This window comes from Pan paniscus, chromosome 3 (genome assembly GCF_029289425.2).
Source record: "Pan paniscus chromosome 3, NHGRI_mPanPan1-v2.0_pri, whole genome shotgun sequence".
Lineage (NCBI taxonomy): Eukaryota > Metazoa > Chordata > Mammalia > Primates > Hominidae > Pan > Pan paniscus.
The window spans coordinates 53016392-53039781 of NC_073252.2; the positions used below are offsets into that span (position 1 = coordinate 53016392).

General features: G+C 39.7%; 2 protein-coding genes across 16 annotated transcripts in view; one reads left to right on the plus strand and one right to left on the minus strand.

The window, feature by feature from the left end:
* Positions 1–6421, plus strand: part of CCNI (cyclin I) — a 36128-nt gene extending 29707 nt beyond the window's left edge. For both annotated transcript variants that reach the window (XM_003832286.6, XM_063603550.1), the window contains one exon: positions 4912–6421. In XM_003832286.6, coding sequence (XP_003832334.1) covers positions 4912–5355 — 444 coding nt within the window. In that variant the 3' untranslated portion in view covers positions 5356–6421. The remainder of the gene's footprint in view (positions 1–4911) is intronic.
* The window catches only part of SEPTIN11 (septin 11), a 120939-nt gene that overhangs the window by 4133 nt on the left and 93416 nt on the right, over positions 1–23390 (minus strand). For 3 of the 14 annotated variants that reach the window (XM_063603549.1, XM_063603546.1, XM_034958615.3), the window contains 2 exons: positions 22570–22757; positions 13389–13800 (listed from right to left, as the gene is read on the minus strand). In XM_063603549.1, the coding sequence (XP_063459619.1) occupies positions 13797–13800; positions 22570–22757 (192 nt within the window). In that variant the 3' untranslated portion in view covers positions 13389–13796. Of the gene's footprint in view, positions 1–13388; positions 14474–14929; positions 19044–22569; positions 22758–23390 lie in introns of those variants that run through there. The other 11 variants (XM_063603548.1, XM_034958614.3, XM_003832284.7 and 8 more) reach the window with 8 other exon arrangements.

The window sequence follows — 23390 nt, forward strand, 5'->3', positions numbered from 1 at the left end:
GTAAGTTTTCTGGTGCTAGAGAAAGAAAGTATTCACTGAAACTTTTTTTTTTCTTCTTAGCTGAAGGAGTATTGCAAACCTGGGATTTGACAGAATCTGGAGAAATTATTTCATTCACCTCCTTTATTTTATAGCTCTGGTGTAGGGAACTGGAGACTTTCTTAGAGCTGTGTAGAGCTACTTAGTAGTGATTTAAAAGAACCAATGCTTTTTTTCATACCACACAAACCTTAAAAATTCTAGTTCAGTGGTTTTCATAATTTGTTTTAGAAGTGGAACCCTTTCCCAGTCCCCCTTCCCCAAAGAAAATCTTGTACACACACAATCCCAGAATATAGAATAGAAGAATGGAGCTATACTTGTGTTTAAGGGCAGATCTCCACTCAACATAGCGTTTTCCCTTCCATAGCTAGAAATCTACCTATGTAGTGTAGGTTTAGATTATATTATGTAGGTAGTGTTTGGACGTAGTTTGAAAACTGGAAATACAGTGAATTTTTTTTCTTTTTAAGAGATATGCCCCATGTAGTATATAATTGCAGTGGGGAAGTTAGTGAAGAAAAGGAAGGTCATAAATCTTGGTAGAGACTTTTGGGACTTGTTCTAGCAGTTCTCTAACACCAACCCATGTGGTCCAAACATGGATGGCTCCTAGTTCTTTAGGACTCATTTCTGTTTTTGCTAAGTTTGCTGTGTTCAGGTAGGGAACACCAGGTCTAATATCTTTGTGTTTAGACGTGTGACAAGGCCACAATATCAGATTTCTTCCTAGTTTTCTGGTTTTAATATAGGAAATTCTTGCATCAGATTGATGAGATCATGCCAAAATTATTTGCGACATGATTCCCAGTGTCTTGGTTTGAGGAGAGTCCATCACAGACATACCGTGCTGTGAGGAGGCCACTCTCACTAGTTCTGCCTGAGCCCCCACTTTGAGACAAAGTATGGTGAGTGTTCCCAGGTTTGAAAGGCAATCTTCCTTTTGTCCCTGTTAACCTCCCACTACACCCCCTTAAGCTCTTGCGCCACCTGTTGGTCACCATTCTGGGATGGCTAAACCTCTTTCTCTCCTTAGCCTTCTTCTACCCTTGCTCTGTTGTGTGGTTGTGCTCACGTCCTCCTCTTTCTGACTGATGTGGCCCACCCTGATAAACTCAGGCTGTTAACTCTACCTAGATTAGTGTAGTGGTCTTTGTAGTTCCTAGCTGGGCAGTAGTCAAAGTACATGTTCTAGTTTAAAACTAGAGTAGGTGCAGCCATAAAACAGAACAAAATCATGTCCTTTGCAGCAACATGGATGCAGCTGGAGGCCATTATCCTGAGTGAATTAACGCAGGAACAGAAAACCAAATACCACACGTTCTCACTTACAAGTGGGAGCTAAACGTTGGGTACACGCGGACATAAAGATGGCAACAGTAGAAACTGGGGACTACTAGAAGGGGGAGGGAGGGAGGGAGGGGAGCAAGGGTTGAAAAACTGTTGGGTACTGTGCTCACTACCTGGTTGACAGGATCACTTGTACTCCAGACCTCAGCATCATGCAATATATATCTAGGTAATAAACCTGCACATGTACCCCCTAAAAGTAAAAAGAAGCAAATTTAAAAAAAAAAAAAAAAAGCAGACCCCTCCCCACCAGTCTCCTGGTTCTTTTTGAAGGTGGCTGTGGTCAGACTATTCCAGCAGGTTCCTCAGTGCTTCATGCTGTTCATCAAACCTGGATCCATCTGGACCTACCATTTATGTCATTTATTGTTATAAAATAATATTCTCTTGACACCTTATAATTAGAGTTCATTTAAGTCCTTTTTATCAACTCCATTAGAGTACTTGTCTGGTGTCGAGAGTTTTGGTAGTTCCAGTATATGTGCTTGTTTTGTTTCTTCCACTGGATCTCAAGAAGGAACAAATTATTTTGGTGTCTTATAGAACAAATTCAGATTGTACTAGATTAGAAGGAATTTATTTTGATGTTATTTTGGAGAAAAGACTTACTTGGGACTTGGGTGGAAGTGGAGTTCATATGGATGGTTTTGTTTTGAATAATTTCTAAGGTCTTTTCTAGCTCTATCATTTCTTGTCAGTCTCCCACCGCTAAAATATAACTCTCTATTTACTTCGTTTTTTCACACAGAAAGATTATAGTGACATAGTTTTCCTCTTACTTAAATACATGTCTTTTTAGGATTCTGCCATAGTATTGATTCTGCCATGGCATTTATTATGCCCAGTGACCAAGGCATTAGAATATTTGTGGTACCTTTACCTTTCTAGGCCAATAAATATCATTCATTTGCTAAAGAACATTTCATTAAACGAGGTACAGTTGGCTCTCCATATCCATGGGTTTGGCATCTGGATTCAACCAACCGTGAATTGAAAATATTCAGGAAGAAATTTCACAGAGTTCCAAAAAAACCTTGAATTTGTGGCACGCTGAGTACTACATTGAATCTACACAGATGAAGTGATGTGTAGGCATTCTGTTAGGTATTATAAGTAATCTAGGGATGATTTAAAGTACACAGGATGATGCGAGTGGGTTATATGCAAATACTACATTATTTTATATAAGAGACTTGAGCATGTTGGGTTTTGTTATCTTTTGGGGGATCCTAGAACTAATCCCCCATGGATACTGTGGGATGACTGTACTTATTTTTTAGAAATAATTTCTACACTATAGCCCCTTTTTTACTCCCAGTTTCTTTCATTTTTTTTTTTTTTTAGGCTTCCTAAAATATTGGCAGAAGCTCCATCCTTTCTCTGTGCTTTGTTCCAATGTTTTTAGCATGTTTCAGCTTGTTCTACATCCCTGGGATATATAATAAGACCTAGCCTAAATATAAGCTTGATAGTTCAGGGACTATCTTAAGTGTTATGTTAACTTTTTTTCTTTTAAGGGAGGGAGAACAAATTCTAATACTAGTTAATAGTTTCTTACCCACAGTGTGTTATCTAATGCCTTTCAAACTAGGGGAAAAAAATCAGTGAACATTATGGTAGATGCTAAAATCTGCCATTTTCTTGTATATTTCTGACAGTTTCAGTTACTTTGCATTTGTATTATACAATGACTAACATCAGCCTTTTACCATTCTTTCCTCTGGTATTTTTCAGTAACAAATAGTGAATGTATTTAGAGATAAAAATAATTTTGTGACCAAATGTGTTCTTGTAGAGTGCGTTATTTTCCCCAATTTTCTCTGTGGTATTGCAAACAGTCATGGTGAGTGCTGCAGGTTATATGAGGATAAGTAAGACTTGGTCCAGAAATGTTCAGAATACCCAAAACTGGAAAAAAGTGATCCCTGATAGTTAAATGGTCAAGATAGGCTTCCTGAAGGTGATGGTGTTTAGCCAGTCCTGGAAGGAATGGGCAATACAATTTCAACAGGTAGAAATAAGATGATTAAGGGTAAAATAAGAAAGGGGAAGATTAGTGCATCATATAGAGCAGGACTTGAGCAAGAGTGTAGACCACAAGTTGAGAGTATGCTAGGAAATAAGGCTAGAAAAGAAGGTTGAGATCAGATTATGGAGATTCTTATTAATACTAAACTAAGCAGTTTAGCTTATTTCTGGTAGGCATTGGGGTGCCGCTGGAGAGAGGAGGGAAGGAATATATGATGATGCTAACTAAGGTTATTTTGACAATGCTGTAACTGAAAGTGAGGAAGAGTTAGACACTTTACTACAGGTAATAATTTAAAGGCCTTCCATGTACAGTCATTGTGCCAGAAACTTAGGGATAAAAAGATGAATATAATACAATGCCACACCTTTGGTCTTGTAGTCTATAATGGAAAGGCTAAATGGTTCAATAGATTATTATAATGAAATGTGGTAAATACGTTGAAAGGTTTTAGTGTCTTTTTTTTTTTTTTTTAAGACAGAGTCTTGCTCTGTCTGTTGGCCTGGCTGGAATGCAGTGGTTTGATCTCACCTCACTGCAACCTCCACCTCCTGGGCTCAAGCTATTCTCATGCCTCAGCCTCCTGAGTAGCTGGGATTACAGGCATCTGCCACCATGTCCTGCTAATGTTTTGTATTTTTAGTAGAGAAGGGGTTTCGCCATGTTGGCCAGGCTGGTCTGAACTTCTGGCTTCAAGCGATCCACCTGCCTTGGCCTCCCAAAGTGCTAGGATTACAGGCATGAGCCACCACGCCTGGCCATAAATATGTTAAAAGGTTGATATAGAAACAGATGACTGTGGCATTTAGGGTGTTTGGGGTGTTGAGGGAGTCAGGGGTAACTCCAGAAAGGATTGATATCTGTGAATTGTCCTGAAGGGTAAGAAGAAGGAATCAGCAAAACTCCCAAATTAAAAACTTTACCAAAAACATTTCATCTTAGTGCTAGGTCTACTATTTTCTACAAAATACATATTTCTAAATTTTTCATTTACTTTTTTAAAATTCTTAGCTTCCCTCCTCATCCCTGATTAAAAAAAATTTTTTTTTTGCCCTTTGGCTTCTTACATTTTTAATGAATGTATTTATGAGTACTTTGGACTTCACTGAAAAAAATTAGAAGAAGCCAAGAGAGTAGGATGAAGGGCCTTCTAGACAGGGGGAATAGACTGAAAAAAAAAAAAAACAAAACAGACGTTGGATACAAAAAAGTAGTTTCTGTTCTCATGTAAATGTTCAGCATACATTGCAAATACAAAACTCAAGTTCCAAAGATAATTATATTAGAAATACAGATTTGGACCTAATTTCTAAGATGATGATGATGGATGGGTAGCTGGATAAATAGATGAGTTGGAGGTAGATGTGGGGAGTGAAAAGACTCAGCGGGGACGGAAAGCACAGGGAGGAAAAATGGCCACCAGAGATAACAGAGCAGCCTATGTTAATTAATGATCAACTGTGTGTGTGTTTTTTTTTTTTTTCCTGGCCCAGATGGATAGCTCCCAGTTGATCCATTGTCGGGAGCTTGTGGCACATCACCTTTCTACTCTGCAGTCTTCCCTGCCTCTAAATTCCATTTATGTCTACCGTCCCCTCAAGCACACCCTGGTGACCTGTGACAAAGGAGTGTTCAGATTACATCCCTCCTCTGTCCCAGGCCCAGACTTCTCCAAGGACAACAGCAAGCCAGAAGTGCCAGTCAGAGGTACAGCAGCCTTTTACCATCATCTCCCAGCTGCCAGTGGGTGCAAGCAGACCTCTACTAAACGCAAAGTAGAGGAAATGGAAGTGGATGACTTCTATGATGGAATCAAACGGCTCTATAATGAAGATAATGTCTCAGAAAATGTGGGTTCTGTGTGTGGCACTGATTTATCAAGACAAGAGGGACATGCTTCCCCTTGTCCACCTTTGCAGCCTGTTTCTGTCATGTAGTTTCAACAAGTGCTACCTTTGAGTGTAAACTAAGGTAGACTACTTTGGGAATGAGAACATGCAAAATCAGGAAAGGCTGTAGAAGGAAATATACCTTAACAGGCTGATTTGGAGTGAGCCAGAAAAAAAAAAAAAACTCTCATTATTTGTGTGGCTAATTATAATTCAGCGTTATTTAAGCACATAAAGACCAAAAAAAAAAAAAAAAAGAAATCCAAAAGATCCAAACTTTTTTTAAACGTAAAAAGTCTCTTTGTAGTATGTCAGTTGCACTTTTTTTCTGCTATAATGTAACGTAGCTTGCCCCGTCAAAAATTCAATTAAAATTCATGGCCAGCAATCCTGTTCCCCCTCAGCATCCTGATTTAATTTTCCTGTTGCTTTTGCTTGCTTCTCCATTTAATAGTTACTGAACTTTATGCATGTTGATCTATATTGATTTTCACTGCAGTTGAATGAACAAATTATTTCAGTGTGACAGCCATGACTCAAGTTCCAATTAGTCTGAAAAGGGTACTTTGGAATTGTCCCATATTAATCAGAGATGGCAATAGAAAAAGTTCTCATATTACCAGGTTGATTTTGTGTCTCATTTCAAATTTTAATTTAAAATTACGGTTTTCATTTTTGTTTACCTTAAAGTGATGCTTAAAAGTGGCATGTAATTAGGACACTTAGATTTGTTGAAAGCATTTTCGACATTTGTATAAAAGAATTTGTGATAAATATATCCAGGTGCTCACCAAAGAAACATGTATTAACAACTTAAATTAGATTTTTCTAACTGATAGTTTTCACTCATTTATAATCAGTAGGAGAGACTGTCTAGATGTTGGGGCAGCTCTATGATTTAAGTCTGTAACATGTTATAACTGAATTTAGTACCCTAGTTTTGTTAAGCTATTAGGATTTTCTAATAGAACTTACTCCCCCTGCCTCCCCAGCCTTATGTTTCTTTTAATGACTTCTGGATCCTCAGCTCCCTTTGCAGTCTGAAAAAGGTATTGCAGTCAGAACTGTGTACTGATGATAAAAGCCTCTGGTAGCAATAAAAAGTTGTCCTTAACTTTTGTTTTTGTGACTTTTTTCTGGTTGTGAAGAGGTACAGGTTCCTGATTGGCTAGGCACTGCTATTTCAACTAGAGAAAACAATAGAAAGACCAAGAATACACTTACTGAAAATAAAACATGAAGAGGATCTGAATGTGATCGAGGGATATAGGTTTTAGACATAAGAATTTTTCTTTCGTGATATTTTTCACTGGTGCACTGTGAATCCTCCAAATAGTAAATTTACATCTTAATGTGACTGCTTGTGAGAGTAGGCTCAGACCCCTATCTTTAAAATGTCATTTTTAGCCATTTTGTAATGTTCAGATTTAGCAGAACAAGAGTATTTTCAGGTCATCTGATTTGTAAAAAATTCTTGTGGTACGGTTGACTACCTGTTTTATGACCTTAGAATCCAATTAAATGGGAAGCATTTACTCAACATGTCAGTAAAGGGAGTGGGAGGGAAGATAGCAAAGGATTGGCTTCACAGATAGACATTTTAAAAATTTCTCATCCTGACCTTCATCTGTTTAATTCATCTGAATTGTAGGCGCTCTAAGAAGTTTACAACTGCAAATGTTCATAGTATCTGTAAAATGATACAGATACTATGAAACTTCCTCCTATTTAACAGATGAGGACATAGTTGTGTTATGTAGACAGCTAGGGATAAAACTGAGTTTAGAGTCAGTATTTCATTTGTAGTCCAGTAGCTGCAAATTGAGCAGAATGTTAGAGGACAATAGGATTTTCACTTTTCGGTCTTAAGGTTTTCAACATTTACAAATTGCTGGTAAGTTAGTTTGGAACACAGCATTCTTCTCATGGGACACCGAATCAAGTGGGATAGTGGGCTGCTAGCCCTCATGCCTCAGAGCTTATTTAACCCATCGTTCAGTTCAGTGATAGTTTTGGAGACCTGGCCCTCAAAAGCACTGTTAAACCTTGGCCACCATTTCAGAGGCCTGAGCCCACTTCCTCACGACTTACTGTGGGCCCTTAGAGAACTGTGGCTTGTGACAGAAAGAGCCTAGTATTCTTGAACAGTGTAGAACTTTTCATTAAGAATGTTCCGGTCGGGTGTGGTGGCTCACGCATGTAATCCCAGCACTTTGGGAGGCTGAGGCAGGCGGACCACGAGGTCAGGAGTTCAAGACCAGCCTGACCAAGATGCTGAAACCCCATCTTTACTAAAAAATACAAAAATTAACCAGGTGTGTAATCCCAGCTACTCGGGAGGTTGAGGCAGGAGAATCGCTTGAACCCAGGAGGCGATGAGCCGAGATCGTGCCATTGCACTCCAGCCTGGGCAACAGAGGAAGACTATCAAAAAAAAAAAAAAGTTCCTGCTGTTCAATTAGTTCCTTTTACCTGAAACTATTCTCAGCCTGTCCCAAGTTACTTGTGTTAAACTTTGGCATCACATCACAAACTCAAGATCCAGAAACTTGAGCATTCTGCATCATAATTGTCTTGTGCCTCCTGGTGGTTAAAAAACCTGTCGCTCCGTGAGGCCTCTGGAAAGGCAAGGGAATATACTTGATGGGGATAGTAGTTACTCTCTAATCCTCCATTCAACCAAAAAACAAGACAAAACAAAACAAAAAAAACCTAAAGAACATGTTCTAGCCCTTGAAGATCAGACTGGAAGCTAAATATTTTACTTCTTCATTCTCTACGAGATGAATATAAAGTTAGTTATATAGAGAACTATTAAGTTTTCTCTACAGATAGACGATGTATTAGTTTGGAGGGAGAAGGGAAAGCTGGGAATGCAGAATGCTCCCAAATGTCAGTAAAAGGTCAAATATGACTAGTTTGTCATAAATGTTCCTGACGCTACCTTTGGCTGTGAATGAAGGTAGAATGTAGCTCTTCACTCAGCCAAGTTGAAGAGAATCTGAACCTATGTTCTTGAGAGAATTAAGACACTGGTGTTTGTGCCCCCAAGAAATACTATGTATTTTCTCCTGTGTTAGAGTCAGCCACTTGTGTGTGTCCTCTGTGCTCTTTACAAACCTGAATTTTCAAGCTATTAAATTTACTCCTAGATTTCCTGAAGCAAGTTATGCTTGAGCATTAGTGCCCAAAGCAGCATGGTGGCTTTTCACTTGAGAAGAAAATGTGGTTAAGCTACTGATGCACAGCCAACATGATGAGGAGCTTATCTTTATCTAAAGTAGTTTGCACGTTTTCAACTGGAAAGCGAAGATACTATGTCACAGGTTCTCACAACCAACCTGGCAGAATGCATCCCCAGTTTAACAGGGTTCAACTTCTAACTCATCTCAAACGTTTACCCTATTTGACATCATGAAGTTTTGTCTAACATGTAAATGTTACTTCTAAAGCCTCGAAAATTCTTTCAGTCTTTATGTTGAGGAGAATGTCTCCTATACCTGTTATCAAATAATGCTATGAGTTTTGGCCACTAGATGGTGCTTTTAGAAAAATACAGCATCTTTTTCAATTTCTGGGAGAAACTGAGTTGAGTTTACTGTATGTTAGTGAGCAGTTGAACTCATCTGGTTGCTGAGCCAACTGTGTTGGCTTAGTTAGAAGTTCATATTACTTAAGGTACAGGAGGCCTGTGTGTGTGAGAGACAGGGAACTTTGGCAAGATCAGCCAGGGTTAAGGGGCAGATGGTGACTGGATACCACGTTTCAGACCAAGAAAAACCAGAACCAGTCTTACAAATCCCAATTAGTGAGTTGTGTGGTTCTGTAAAGTGGCCTAGAAATACAATTGGGAAGGCTTGAATATAGCCAAGTCCCAAAACCTTGCTGCTTTCAGTTTGAATTGGATTTGGCCAATCATTAGGAGAGAAAAATTGAAGAGCACGCTTACTTAGCACAGCTTGCATCAAGAAATAGCAAGTTTTCCCTCACCATATTTAGTGGCTTTTATGATGTACTCGTATGTAAGACCAATGTCAGACATAACTCTCCCTTGTGCCAGTTTTACTTTAAAAGGCGTAATAAGATAACCAAGAATGTCTTATCAGAGAAATTTGAGAACTCACTTTTTTAGTTCCTAAGAGCCTCTGGAGTTAAGGATGAAATGAGAAGGATGAAATGCCTTTCTCTTATCTCTAGAAGTATAGCCTTCATAGCAGATCAAATGCCAGAATTGTTGACCTTATTGTGTTACACAACAGTAAGGTAGTAGAAAAGCAGTTTGAATAGCCCTAGGCCTAGTGAACTGGTCTCCCATTTCTTGGAAATAGCTTATTTTGTTAGGCAATAGGACACTCCAGAATGAAGGCCAACTTTAGGCAAGCAGCCACGACAAAGTGACTGGTGGGGAGCAGAATCCTTTTTGCTTTTCAGGATATGATCTATCTTCAGCAAACGACTTAGCATAGAAAAGGCTTGCCTTTTCTTTCTTTCACTCTTAACGTTGCTGTGCTTATATGAGTTATACAAGTTCAATTCATAGTGCATGGCTAAATCCCCAGTACCTAATGTAGGCCTGGTGCAGTATACACAATAAAGTATTTGGAAAGAGGGAAGGAGGGGTTGGGGGAAGATGGATGAGTGAATAAGAAAAAAAGACAAGGAAAGCTAGAACTGCAACTCTCCAGAGTTCTAAACACATTGTTCACAGTTAAGCCCAGCTCTTTTGTTTATATAAGAGACAGGGTCTAGGTCTGTTGCCCAGGGTAGAGTGCAGTGGCACGATCCTAGCTCACTGCAGCCTTGAACTCCTGGGCTCAAGCAATCCTCCCACCTCAGCCTCCTGAGTAGCTAGGACTACAGGCACACACCACCATGCCTGGCTAACTTTAAAAATTTTTTTAAAGATAGGGTCTCACTATGTTTCCTAGGCTGGTTTCAAACTCCAGGCCTCAAGTGATCCTTCCACTTCTGCCTTCCAAAGTGCTGGGATTACAGATGTTGAGCCAATGCACCTGTCTAAGCCCAGCTCTTTATGGAATGTTATTCTGCTCCCCGTTCCCCACCCTCAAACACACACATTTATTTGTTCTTTTGTGAGACAGGGACCAAAAAAATCTTGTTATAATAGCCTTTGCCTCCCCGGTCTAGGTGCCATAACTTTGGAAGAAACTTTCCACAATGGACTGAAAGGCTCTTCATCTCACATCCCTACAAGTAACTGATTTGAGGCAGATGTGAAATCTTTTGTACCTCACGTGATGTTCCACTGACAACCAATAGGTCTCATTTATATATAGCTGTTAATCAGGAATAGCAAGGTAGGAAAGGGAGATGAGTAGACACCTAGGCTCCCAATTAGTCTTCTCAAATTAGTACATGCAACCTGGGCACAGTAGCTCATGCCTATAATCTCAGTATTGTGGGCAGCTGAGGTGGAAGGAATGCTTGCGGCTGGGAGTTTGAGACCAGCTTGGGCAACATGAGACCCCATCCCTACAAAAAATAAAAAAATTAGCCAGGCATAGTTGCTGATGTCTATAGTCCTACCTACTCAGGAGGCTGAGGTGGGAGGATTGCTTGAACCAAGGAAGTCAAGGCTGCAGTGAGCTGTGATTATGCCACTGTACTTCAGCCTAAGCAACAGAGTGAGAGTCCAACAAAGAAAAAAAAAATTAATACAAGCAATCCCTTCACCAGCCCTGGGTATGCCAGTTGCTTGCTGGAGATTGACCTGACAGATGGCATCCTTCGCAAAAACTAGATACCGTGGTCTTAAAAATGCAAGCACTAGGAACTCTGAAGTGAGCCACACTGCCATCACTGTCAGTCTCCAGGTGGGAAGATAAGTCAGTTGTGAAACAAAAGGTTTTAAAGGTGGCTTAAAAAAACTTTAATAGTCTTTTGTGTTTTTTATTTTATTATTTTTTTTTGAGACAGAGATGTGCTTTGTCGCCCAGGCTGGAGTGCACTGGGGCGGCCTTGCCTCACTGCAACCTCCGCATCCTGTGTTCAAGCGATTCTCCTGCCTCAGTCTCCTGAGTAGCTGGAATTACAGGCACGCGCCACCATGCCTAGCTAATTTTTGTATTTTTAGTAGACACAGGGTTTTACCATGTTGGTCAGGCTGTTTTCAAACTCCTGACATCAAACAATCCACCGGCCTCAGCCTCCCAACTGCTGGGATTGCAGGTGTGAGCCATCGCACTCAGCCATGTATTTGTTTGATACCAGACCTGTTTACCCATAATCTGGGCCAATAGCGGGCCAAAAATAAATAAATAAATAAATACATAAATGCATAAATAAATAGATAGATAACCAAATAAGAAGGAACTTGATAAGCACTGTTGACGGGAAAAGAAGTTCGGTCAATTATTGGGGGTGAGGACCTGTTTCTATCTGTCCAGCTCAGTGCATAACAATTGAGAAAGTTGGATCTCTCCTTTACACGTGTGCTGGGCTAATCTCAAGGAGACCATCTAGACTATGCTTGTATTAAGGCAGAGTCTGTATCTGAAAAGAACTAATATTTGTTTAAGATTGATGAAGAACAAAAAGCCTATTACCAATGGAAATAGGTTTAGATGGCTCACTTCTCCCTGCTTTGCTTTTCCACAATCTTGTTTGAGATAAGCCAATAATTTTTATTGCTAGTAATTATACCCAAGATGGTTTCACATCCCTTACTTGGTCAGCCAGAAAATCTACCAGTTTTATCAACACTAGAGAAAAAGAACTGCCTATTGTAAAATGCCAAATCAATGGCAATCTATCTTAGGGGAATTGAGATGGCAAGGCACTCAGTTGGCCAGAGGTGTACATGATCAGGTTCCCCTAGGTAACTGGACTGAGGCTAACCTACTGATAATACTCTCAGTTCCCCAACTCCTCCCATTAAGATGGTTCACATTAACTTCCTCTACTCTGGGAGCTAAAATAGAAAAACAAAAAAGGAAATAGCAACAACAGACATACATTTCTTACTTAAATACTGCCTAATTTGATTTTTAAATACTGCTCAAAAAATATTTACAATCTGATGCAGAATTTGTTTTTAAAATGATAGAATAAAGTTAAAATATCAAAACAGGGAGTTTAAGAATAAAGTCACTTATATGTAGTGATGACAGTAGTCTCACACAACAGGAACTACATGTTTAACTTGCAAAACTGATGTCATGCTCTGGCATCAGCTGGTAAGGAGCTGCTATTCCTTTCCCACTCCACTGGTCACATTACTAGCAGATTTCTGTCCTTACAGATTATAGTGTAGAATGAAGGGGATGGCTTTTGATGCTGACATTTTGGTCATTTAATGGCTCACATGTATCTGACTTTACTTACATTTACTTAGTTTCTAAGTAAAGAAAGCAGCTTGCCAACTTGTTCATCCAATTGCTCTAAAAAATCTCTTTCCAGGAATCAAGTGATTCAAGAGGCAGGGACTGTTGCTTCTTCATTTCACTGTCTAAAGGAACCATATGTTACCATTCTTATTCAGAGGGGAACACTCCTGAGGATCTTGATTAAAGGCAACTCATGCCACCAACGGTATTTTTATGATCTACCTACTATGGAGCTGAAAAGTAAAGATGGAAATAAGCCTATCTACAAACAGGTAATGAAATTGAAAGATAACAATATATGTCCATGCTTTATAATACATATGATTTGAAAATTGTCCCTTCACTATGAAAACTGCCCCCAAGAAGTGACTGCTAACTAAAGTAATCTAGCCCTGAATCTGACTCATCACAAACAGGTCAGCATTAGAAATCAGAGCTCACTCAACTAGCAGAAGTATGTGTTTGGATATGGATGCTATTTTAAGTGATCAAGTCTGAATGCTTTGATTCTCAGCAGGTTTTTTTGCAGATATTGTAGAGAAATCCAACTAGGTAACTCTGAGAAGACAATGTGAATCAGAACCATTGTTAATGATGCTGTTATCTGGGAGAAGAGACATGTACTTGTTTGGGGTTCATTTCCCATGGTCCAAGACATATGGGTCCTGGTAAAAAGCTGTGGACACAAGGTACAGAGCTTCACAACAAATAAAAAGGCAGGGATGGGCCAGTAAGTTATTTTAAGGTATCTTTAAATATAAATTGAACCCCAGAGGCAGAAAAGTCATCTACCCAACACCGGCACATTTTAAACATGATTAGGATTTGTAGGTCAAAATCCTGTAACAAAAAAGGGAAGTTTTTGGTTGTTTCCAAAACAAGGAAAGCATGTTAAACAGAATCTTGTGACTTAAACTTCACTCAAGTGAGCTTAAAACTGGCATAATTTTGATACCAAAAGTAAGCTGAATAACCAATACAAAAAACAGAACTAACTGGAGTTTTTCTCCCCCAAAACATAGTCCCAAATCCAAAACAACTTATATAAGGGATGCAAGTAACAGAAAAAGTCAAATAAAACAACAGTGGTTCCTGAATTTAAAGGAAGGATGCCCACTTCTCTCTCTCTCAAGAGGCAGATGGTCAGCTGAAAAATAAAAACATTGTATCAATAGAACACTCCAAAGAAAAAAAATTGCAGCCATCTCTGTTCATGCAATATCAAATGATTTTTTTTTTTTTTTAAAAAACCCCAAACACCAAAACAACCCATAAAACTAACAAAAGGAAGGAAAATGTTGCTCGGATCTTATGACCTGACGGTTGAGGATCCTGATCAGGCTGTTCAGAATGTGGCTCATGGGACAGAAAGGACAGGAGTTACATGAGATCAAGTTTGTGGGCCCTGGGTGTGGTGGCCCCCTCAGGTTAGGGTACACGCTGTCTTCAGTCCATCAGTTCTTGGATCAGCAGCTTCAAGAACATGATAGTTCTAAGCAAGGGGATCCCAGCACAAGACCTTGGGTCTTGGCCCACGTTTTCTGTTTCACTCAATTTCCTTTTTCCTTTTTAATTAATATTATTGAATATGACTATTTTTGGTAGTGGTAAGTCACTTCAGTATCCACTATGGGCAGACATTGACAAATACAAACAGCAGTGCAATATTTGACCCAGACTTTAAAAGAACAGGAGGCGATGGTGGAAATGAGGTAACTCTTCCCCAACACGTGTGAACAGACAGCTCCTGCTCTTCTAATGCTCTATGTCCATTAGGAGAGAGTAGGGCTTGTCAACAGGATGGTTACATAAAGAAGAAGCTACAGAAGAGAAAAAAGAAAGGTTCAGATTCAAATTTGATTCTTAATGGCTTAAGAAAAGAAAAGGAGCTTCTCTACAACAAGCTGTGAAAGAACAGCAGTGTGTCAGTTAATGGGGTGACTTCCTCGAGCTCGACGGGAGGGTGAGAGGCAGCAGGGAAGAGGAGGCCAGTGAAGAAGACGATGCCTCAGCTGGGCACCAAGGCACATGAATTGGCAGGGTGGACAGGGACAGGCATGGGGGAAAAAGGGTGATAACATGATATGTGAAGTACAGGACACCACATGGCACGTATCTTTGAGAAACTGGTGTAACCCAGACGGCAGCCATTTGAAGTCTACCACACGAGGCAGGAAAGCATGAGACTCTTATCCCTATTTCTTTTATCCAGTAAGCACGTGTACATATGCAAACCAAGCAGTGACTAAAAAGAACTCACAAAAAGGGCACACAAATAATGTTTGGGTAAAAATATATTTTCCCCCGCTTTATGTCTTGGCACTAGTGATATATGCATAGATTACCTGTTCACCACTCTCCTACCTTAACAGATGCCAAATTACCAAGCATGTTGCTAAGTGATCACTTTCATATTTGAAAAAATGATATGCTTCACATCAATACAATTACTTTAGTTTAAAAAAGACAAATGTCTAACATGCAGCTTACATATATGACAATTCTGCATTAACAATGAAAGTAGATTACATGACAGTTTTAGAAAACACATTGGTTATTTTCAAACAGCAAAATGACAAGGATCTACAACTACAGTTTAAGGCATATCAGCATATTTTAAAATTAAGAAATAGACAAAGTTCTAATGCTGTTCACAGCTTTTCAATTTATTTAAAAAATTCCCTTCATACCTACATACAAACTAGACTTTGTAGGTCTTAATTCCCACTAAAGAATGTGTCCTGTCAGTGGAACCAGGACTTTTCGAAGCTGAGACCTGACAATTCCAGACTCTTGCAAATGGCAAAGCAAAGGGGTGGGAATGGACAGTTTTTGTAGGACCACACAGAGACAGCAGGACGTGGGTCGGTAACAGCTGAAAAACCTCACCCAATAGTTTGTATGTGAAACAGTCATGGAAATGTCAAGAAAGCAAGGAAACCAAGTCTGTTCATTTGAGGTGCACAAGATGTGGATTGTGTGTGTTACTGCTGGTGAGTCACAAAGCAGAGAAGGAAGATAAGTAATCTGTGCCCACTGTTACATTAAATAATTCCCATTGTTGAAATGCCCTTTTTGGAGAAAACCTTAACCAATTAATAAAGAGCCTAAGTTGGGAAAACACAATCTGAACTGCCAATAAATTCTCATCAATGCTTTTCCATCACATTCTACAGTACATGTGTTATGGAGATCTAAAGTTCAGAAGAAGCAAAAAGATGGTCATTATGTTTGAACAAAAGATATGGGGTAAGGCCAGCTAGTTATGTAGGCCCCTCAACCCCCAAAAAAGAGGTGGCCACTGTCAGCAGTTAGCACCAGGGAGAGACCATTAAACTAAGATTAAAAAATTAAGTGGTCATAAAGGCATCCTAGCATAAAAATTTTTCTCTTGGTTTTCTCTAGTAGAAGATGGTAATTTCTCATTCTGGCTTTATTTGCCTTGCCAGAATCAAGGGCCCTCTGAGCTATCCAATGATGCCCATGAGGCTATGCAGAGCACAGGCAGGGATTAATAATTTCTTTTTTTTTTTGGAGAGTCTCACTTCATCACCCAGGTTGGAATGCAGTGGTGCAATCTTGGCTCACTGCAACCTCCATCTCCCAAGTTCAAGCAATTCTCCTGACTTAGCCTCCCAAGTAGCTGGGACTACAGGCACGTGCCACCACGCCTGGCTAATTTTTGTATTTTTTGTAGAGACGGGGTTTCACCGTGTTCGCCAAGGTGGTCTTGAACTCCAGGCCTCAAGTGATCTGCCCACCTCGGCCTCTCAAAGTGCTGGGATTACAGGTATGAGCCACCACACCTGGCCTGGATTAGTAATTTCGGATTTCCAAATTCAGGTCAAGAAGTGGAATTTATTATGTGGTTCTTGTGAAAAAAATATAAATGTGGCCTTTTAAATATATTTAGTGTTTTTTTTAAACAAAGGCTACTCAAACCATTACCTTCCTGCCCCCCTTGAAAAGAAAAAAAAAATCTATCCATCCCATTTGCTTTCTCTAATTTTGAAAAGTCAGAAAGATCTCAAAGGTTTCTTACTACCGTACTTACATGCAAAGGCGAAAGCACATCCAATTAGATTTGAGGGTATCATTTATTCCGTGCAGAGCCAAGGACTACTGTGAAAAAAGGCATAGATACAGAAAGAAAAAAGAAAAGCAGCAATAACAAACTAAACAGGGCTAGGGAGCAGTGGCAGAAAAAAGTTCAGAAGCAATACATTTAAAAAAAAAAAAAAGCTTCTATTTGTTTCTTTTGACTTTTTATTCCCTGACTCGCCATATGATTTATTTTGCTGGGAAAAATTTAATGCAAAAAAGTCAATCCAATCAATAATCTTGGAATCAAAAAGTCAGCTGGATGCCTTTCGTTGTTATGCTCATTTTAAAAAAATTTTAGTGATGCAAGAGACAATTTAAAAGTGTACTTTCTGTACAAGCCACAAAAATGCTCACACAAGCGGTGGTTGGAACAAGCATACAACACAAATATTCAAGCTTTTGTCTGATGCACAGCCTATGAGCAAATTCAGCCCATGGTTTGAATCAACATGCCAGCTACTATTTGGCTGCTCCACAGTTAGCTCCAGACTAGAATTATTTTAAAAAACAAAAGCAAAAGCAAGAATGTTGGTCCAGTAGCTCCTAAACCTGTGAAGACTATGACTACTGCTGTGTCTAGTGTGTAGTTTCTATTCCAGCTTTGTTTAGGCTTCCACGAAACTAATTTCCTTACTTTGCTTAATTAAGCATAATCAGTTCATGGAAGACCATTCCTTCTTTCCTCTAAGTATGGTTGAGGACAAAGAAAAGGAGAAAAAATCTTTGCTGAAATCAAAATGGAGACTTGTTCATTCAAAAAAGAAAGTGTGTGTCAGGGGAGATGCAGCATATTCTATCCTATTTACTTAATCTCTAACCAGTGAGGAAAATGCAGAGGGGCAGTGGGTTCATGAGAAATGTTATCCTTTCTACATGTAGAGAGAGAGCTGGGAGGATCTTGTTAGTAGAGGGGAAAAAACAATCACACAGATGAAAGGATAAGCATCAGAAAGGAGCAGTATAGAAAAGAGATTAAATATGCACTCTTCCATACAAATTAGGCATTTAGTACAGGTTCTGGCATATGGGCCAGTTCTAATCCCTGATGAGGCAAGGGCCTTAGACAAAGAGCAGGTGGAGCTAGCCAAGGTGAGGAAAATTCCAGACAATGATTTGAGACTTCAGCTGTTCTATTTCTTCTTTCTTTTATTGCCAAATACTGAAAGGAGACTAAGCAAGGAAGCTGGATATGAAATGTCTACCTTCTTGACTTACGGGTCATGTTGTGGTCCTTCCTATTTCCACCTTAAAATTGACAAGGCCTCGCTCAAATTTGTGCTACCAATGATACAGAGTTTATAGCAAATTTTCTAAGGGAAGTATCTGTGGAAATTTTCTCATGATTCATGAAAAATGTTATTAGAAGTACAAGTATCCTGGAATCAGTCATCAGGTCCTCCCTCTAAGCCCACTGGGAACAAACTGAGGTGTGTTTATGAAAGATTCCTTACTGTTAGTGGTAAGCAGGCTGTAGAAAGCCCATCATCCTTAGTAGAAGATTCTTCTACTAAGCAATGTTATATGATCCAACCTTTAAGACCTCTATCTGTGAGAGGATCAAGGATGCACCAGTAAATGTGAACTAATCATAGTTTTCTCATACCAGTCTACTCCAACTTGGCCAGGATCGAAGGCAGGCATTCAGATGCAGTTTCAAACCATGAGAGGAGAGAGTCTGAACAGACCCACAAGCTCAGGCCAAATAATGTTATTGATTAAAATGAAAATGTCATGCAAGGGTAAAAATAAAATATAATGCTTGCTCACCAGTCTGTCTACGTACAAATCTACCTTGGCTTAGGACAAGTGTGGAGAAAAGACAGTGAGTTCAGGGATTGTGCACTCATGGAGATGAATCATCAAGAAAATGCAAACTCTTGTCATGGCTATTCAGGTTTTTAGTTCAGCTGCTGAGGCGGTGAGAAGTTTTCATGTCAGACGTACAGGTAGCATTTTACCCCACTTTCCTCTGTCCAAAGCGACATACAAGTAACAGGCCTGCTTCGTGCTGCCATTCAGAACAGGCATAAAAAGCAAATCATTTACTTTCCGGAAACAGAGTCCAGCTGCACAGAGCATTTGCGGTTATTCCCTTGTTCTATCATTTTCTACCACCCAACAACATTCAGCAAAACGAGTTAATAATAGTTACTGGTGTTTGAGGAAGGGTAAAAAAATAAAATAAAATAAAACTAAAGAACACACATGGCAGAGATACGATATTACTGCAAAAGCAGGTGAATGCGGGAACATCCTTGGCTTGCCAGGCTTTATGTGAAGCTTGCACTGCAAGTTAAAAAACAAAACAAAAAAGTTAGAAATAATAATAAATTAAAAAGAAAGGAAAATTAGGAGCGACAGCACCAGCATTCAGTGATGGTGAATGCTCATGCAATGATTATGGAATTGACAGAAATTAAAACCAAAAATTTGAGAAGGCTACTCTACATGACAAGCAAAAGCAAAATTTAATACTGAATTAAAGACATACGGTTAGTTTCCATTTGTATGTAATTTAGAATTCACAAGTGACTTCTTGAAACCACTGCATGTCTAGTGGGAGGATTTACTGTTTGGCTTTTGTTTTCTCAAATAACACAAAACCATTATCTATTAGGTTTGGGTGTCCCATTAGTACTGAATAGGAGCTTCATTTTCCACTTCTGAGCTGCTGAAGGAGTCAGAGAATAAATATACAATAAATGCCTTTGTACAACTGACTTGAAGAAAAGGTCTAAAGCACTTTAGGGATTGAAATTACATAGTGAATGGAGGACATGCTATTAATCTAGTTGGGTAGGGGAAAAAAAGGACAATCACTGGAATGGTTACAGCTACAGCAATGCCAGGAGCTTTCCCCCTCTTTTAGGTACAAAGTAATGCCAAACCCACGGTCCACGTGTCTAATTTTAGGCAACTGCAAAACATGCAACCTTATTCCTTAGCAAGAATCAAAACGATTTTTTTTTAAAAGATGAGTGGATGGTTGGGTAAACTGTAGTTATTAGATGCCAAGTATGGTTTTAAAATGATGAATTTTAAAACTGTTTGCATCTTAATCAGCAAATGCCTGCTGGCAATTGTGCAGACAGTTTTCAGAAAAGAGGAACACTGTCCACTGACCAACTTACCCCTGGGCGTCCCACCACTGTGGTATAGCCGCAAACAAGGAAAGTGACTTCGTGGCCAGAGATGGCAGAAGGTGGGGTCCAGCTAATGGCAGTGCCAGGGTTAGTTCTACTTTGCCTGTCATCTTAGGAAATGTTATATACTCTCATGCCACTACAGGTCAAGGAGAAGTATAAAGCCTTACCTACATTAAAAAAGGAGCGTGTCATTAGAATAGAAAAAAGAGAATTTAAAACTATTAGAAAAACTAAGTTAGGCTTGGAGGTGGAAGCATAGCAGGTAAATAAGTAAGCATCTGCCTTTTCATTTTCTACCTATAACAAAGTCAGTTCCTGAATGGCAACTCCCACATCTGTTCCAGCTATGCTAGGAGGCATCTTCCCAGCTCTTTTCAAAGTGCTGCTCTGTCTAGCCTGGCCACTGTCTTTCTGCGGTCCCTCTAACCAAAACACTCCACTACCACTGGCAGTAAGAGGTGTGATTTTTTTTTTTCTTGGACATTTCAGGCCTCCACTGGCAGTTGCTTTCACTGTACAAATGTAAAGTGTGGAAAAGGGTAAGGACCTAGAAAAAGTTATACAAAAAATATGTGCCATTGTCAGGTGCAAAACCTGGCGACTACTCTGAACCAAATTAAGTATAATATCCTTCAAAATAAATGAGAATATATAAATAAGCTAAAATAGAATCCACACAGGCTTCATAGAAATTTTGAAAGCATTACACATTGGTAAGGCCCCAGGATAGGAAGAAAATAACCTAACATGTTCAAAAGGGCAAGGAAAAACCTCCCTACACTGGGAAGTTTGTTACTAAATAAACTTTTCTAAAATGGAGGCACAATAATGATCAGCTCTTGGAATTTCTATTGCTTAAAGGCACGTCTAGTATACACAAAATACTCTTTTAACATTGCTGGTCTTTTGGAAACATTCTTAGTTTTAAAACTTGAACCTTTATGCACTGAGTGCCTCAGGGTGAAAAGAAAAACTTGACTTTGCATTTCCTAAGCTGTAAGTCAGCAGCTTTTTGTCTCATTCATACCTATAGATGTATGTGTACATACACACAAACACACACACACAGACACATACACACCCCTATATCCTTGGTTAGTTTAGCTTGGATTAACAAAGGTACAATGCCAAATGGCTTTCATCTGTCTTCACTGGAAGAGTCACTGTAATCTGAGTCTCTGCATGGGAAACATCACCATTAGTGTTAGATGCTCTCCTGACACGCATAGCTACAAAGGGTTTTCTTAGATTATAATCCATGTGCTTGTTACTCTCAGAATTAATCCAGCATAACTAAATTTTGGGCCTTGAACTCCTTTGGTCACTTGGATCTGTGCCAACTCCAAATAAAATCACAACCACTTCAATTATTGTTCAGAACATTTGCCTCCTCCCTTGCTCTGGTGATACATTTTCTGCTGTCTCAGAGCTCAGAATGTCAAAGTTTGTAAAGCATGATTTAAAACTCTCTCAGTATGTCATTGTAGCAGTCCATTTTTATTTTTACTGCAGGCAACATGAGATTCCTTAGGGGTGAGCCTACTGCACATTCACCAAGACTAAGTGGACAATAGCACTGTGCTCACTTCTCCCTATAACACATCTCAATTACTGTGCAGAGACTTGATCCTATGTACTCTATGTTTAAAGAATGTAATTCTTTATGTGCTTGAGCATCAGTGTTTTTACTTATGGTCAGCTTTTTCCCTAGAACCTTGGCATGTAAGGCGAAAGAGCAAGACTTCCTGAAACAAGTTCTGAGTTTCTTTATATTAAATAGCTGCCGTAAAGCACCATACATTAGACAAAGGAGGGTGGCATCTGCATATTTGTCATTGAGACACCACAAAGGTTTTCGTTAGTGGTATTCTTACCATCGTGCTTCCTGTCAAAACCGATAGCTATTGACATAAAACTAGGCTTTATGATGATTCAAAGGAGAGCTTCAAATCACAGGAGAATGTCAAGGGAGGCCTAAATCTCCCACTGGTTTCAGGCAGCTGCTACTGGAGTATCATAGGAAGTGACCAACTCAAGAGCAGAATCTGACCCTTTGGCACATGACATTAAGACCCTATTTTAAAAAACCTTTTATGAGTGGGTTTAGGTTTGGCTTGAGGTTGGCAGAGGTGTCAACTGGATAGGCATTTGGATCCCATTTCACAATAAAACAATTCATCATAGTGAATTTAGAGGAAACTAGTGGCCACTAGCAGCTCTTCCAAATGTTTCATTTTGGGAACGAGACTTTCAGTGACTGGCTTACGAAGTCTTACAACACAGAATAGGAAAATAATTTTAACAATTGTGATTTTAGGATGCTCTCTATCAAGAGTCATGAGAATTGTCTTCAGAGGGTGCTGAAGAGACATCAACCTGTCTTCTTTGAGACTCCTAGTGTTGGTGTGGAAGATGCTACTGGAGACAACAGGTTCCTCCAGGCCTGATTGCTTGGTCAATTGTGGTAAAGTTTTATAAATTAATCTTTGTGTATCTTTTAAAAAATTTTAAAAACCTTCATCATCTTCCCTGCACTGTAGAGAAAATACTTGCTTTTATCTTTCTGGTAAAGGACCAGTTTCCAGTCTGTAAATGGGAAAAGTAGAGACATGCAAGAGGAATAAATTGTTAGAGGTCCCCGATACAGGGGGGTGACACCTGCTTACTTTTTCTTATCCTTGTCTTTCTTGGTTTGCTGGGCCCCAGATTGCTGGGCCTGGGACTGTAGTAACTGAGCCGCTGCTTTCTTCTTCTGGAAGTTGTTCACCTCCTCCTCAAGCTCCTTCTTCTTGTCTTCCACTTTCTTCTTTTCTTCTTGGTGTGTCCGCTTTAGAAGGTCAAATTTCTCGTGAAGCTGGAGAGAAAAAGAAAACAGGCTTGGTGAACGGAATGAAAATCCTTTTGATGTAAAGTTCTTTGGATCTGTTCAAAAAACAAAACATGGCCAGGCACGGTGGCTCACACCTGTAATTTCAGCACTTTGGGAGGCCGAGGTGGGTGGATCACGAGGTCAGGAGTTCAAGACCAGCCTGGCCAAGATGGTGAAACCCCATCTCTACTAAAAATACAAAAATTAGCCAGGCGTGGTGGCGGGTGCCTGTAATCCCTGCTACTCAAGAGGCTGAGGCAGAGAATTGCTTGAACCTGGGAGGCGGAGGTTGCAGTGAGCTGAGATCGTACCACTGCACTCCAGCCTGGGTGACAGAGACTCCGTCTCAAAAGAAAAGAAAACAAACAAACATGTGTCATGTGGCTGCACTGGCTTTAATACAGGTGTAAAGTACCATTTTGCTGACTTCCTGGAGGAGCTGAGCTGGGATGCTGAAGAGCATCCCTCAGAGTCCCAGACTCCTGTGACACTAGAACTCCTTGGGACTAAAAATTCCTTCGCTCTGTTGCCCAGGCTGGAGAGTAGTGACACAATCTCAGCTCACTGCAACCTCTGTCTCCTGGGTTCAAGCAATTCTCCTGCTTCAGCCTCTTGAGT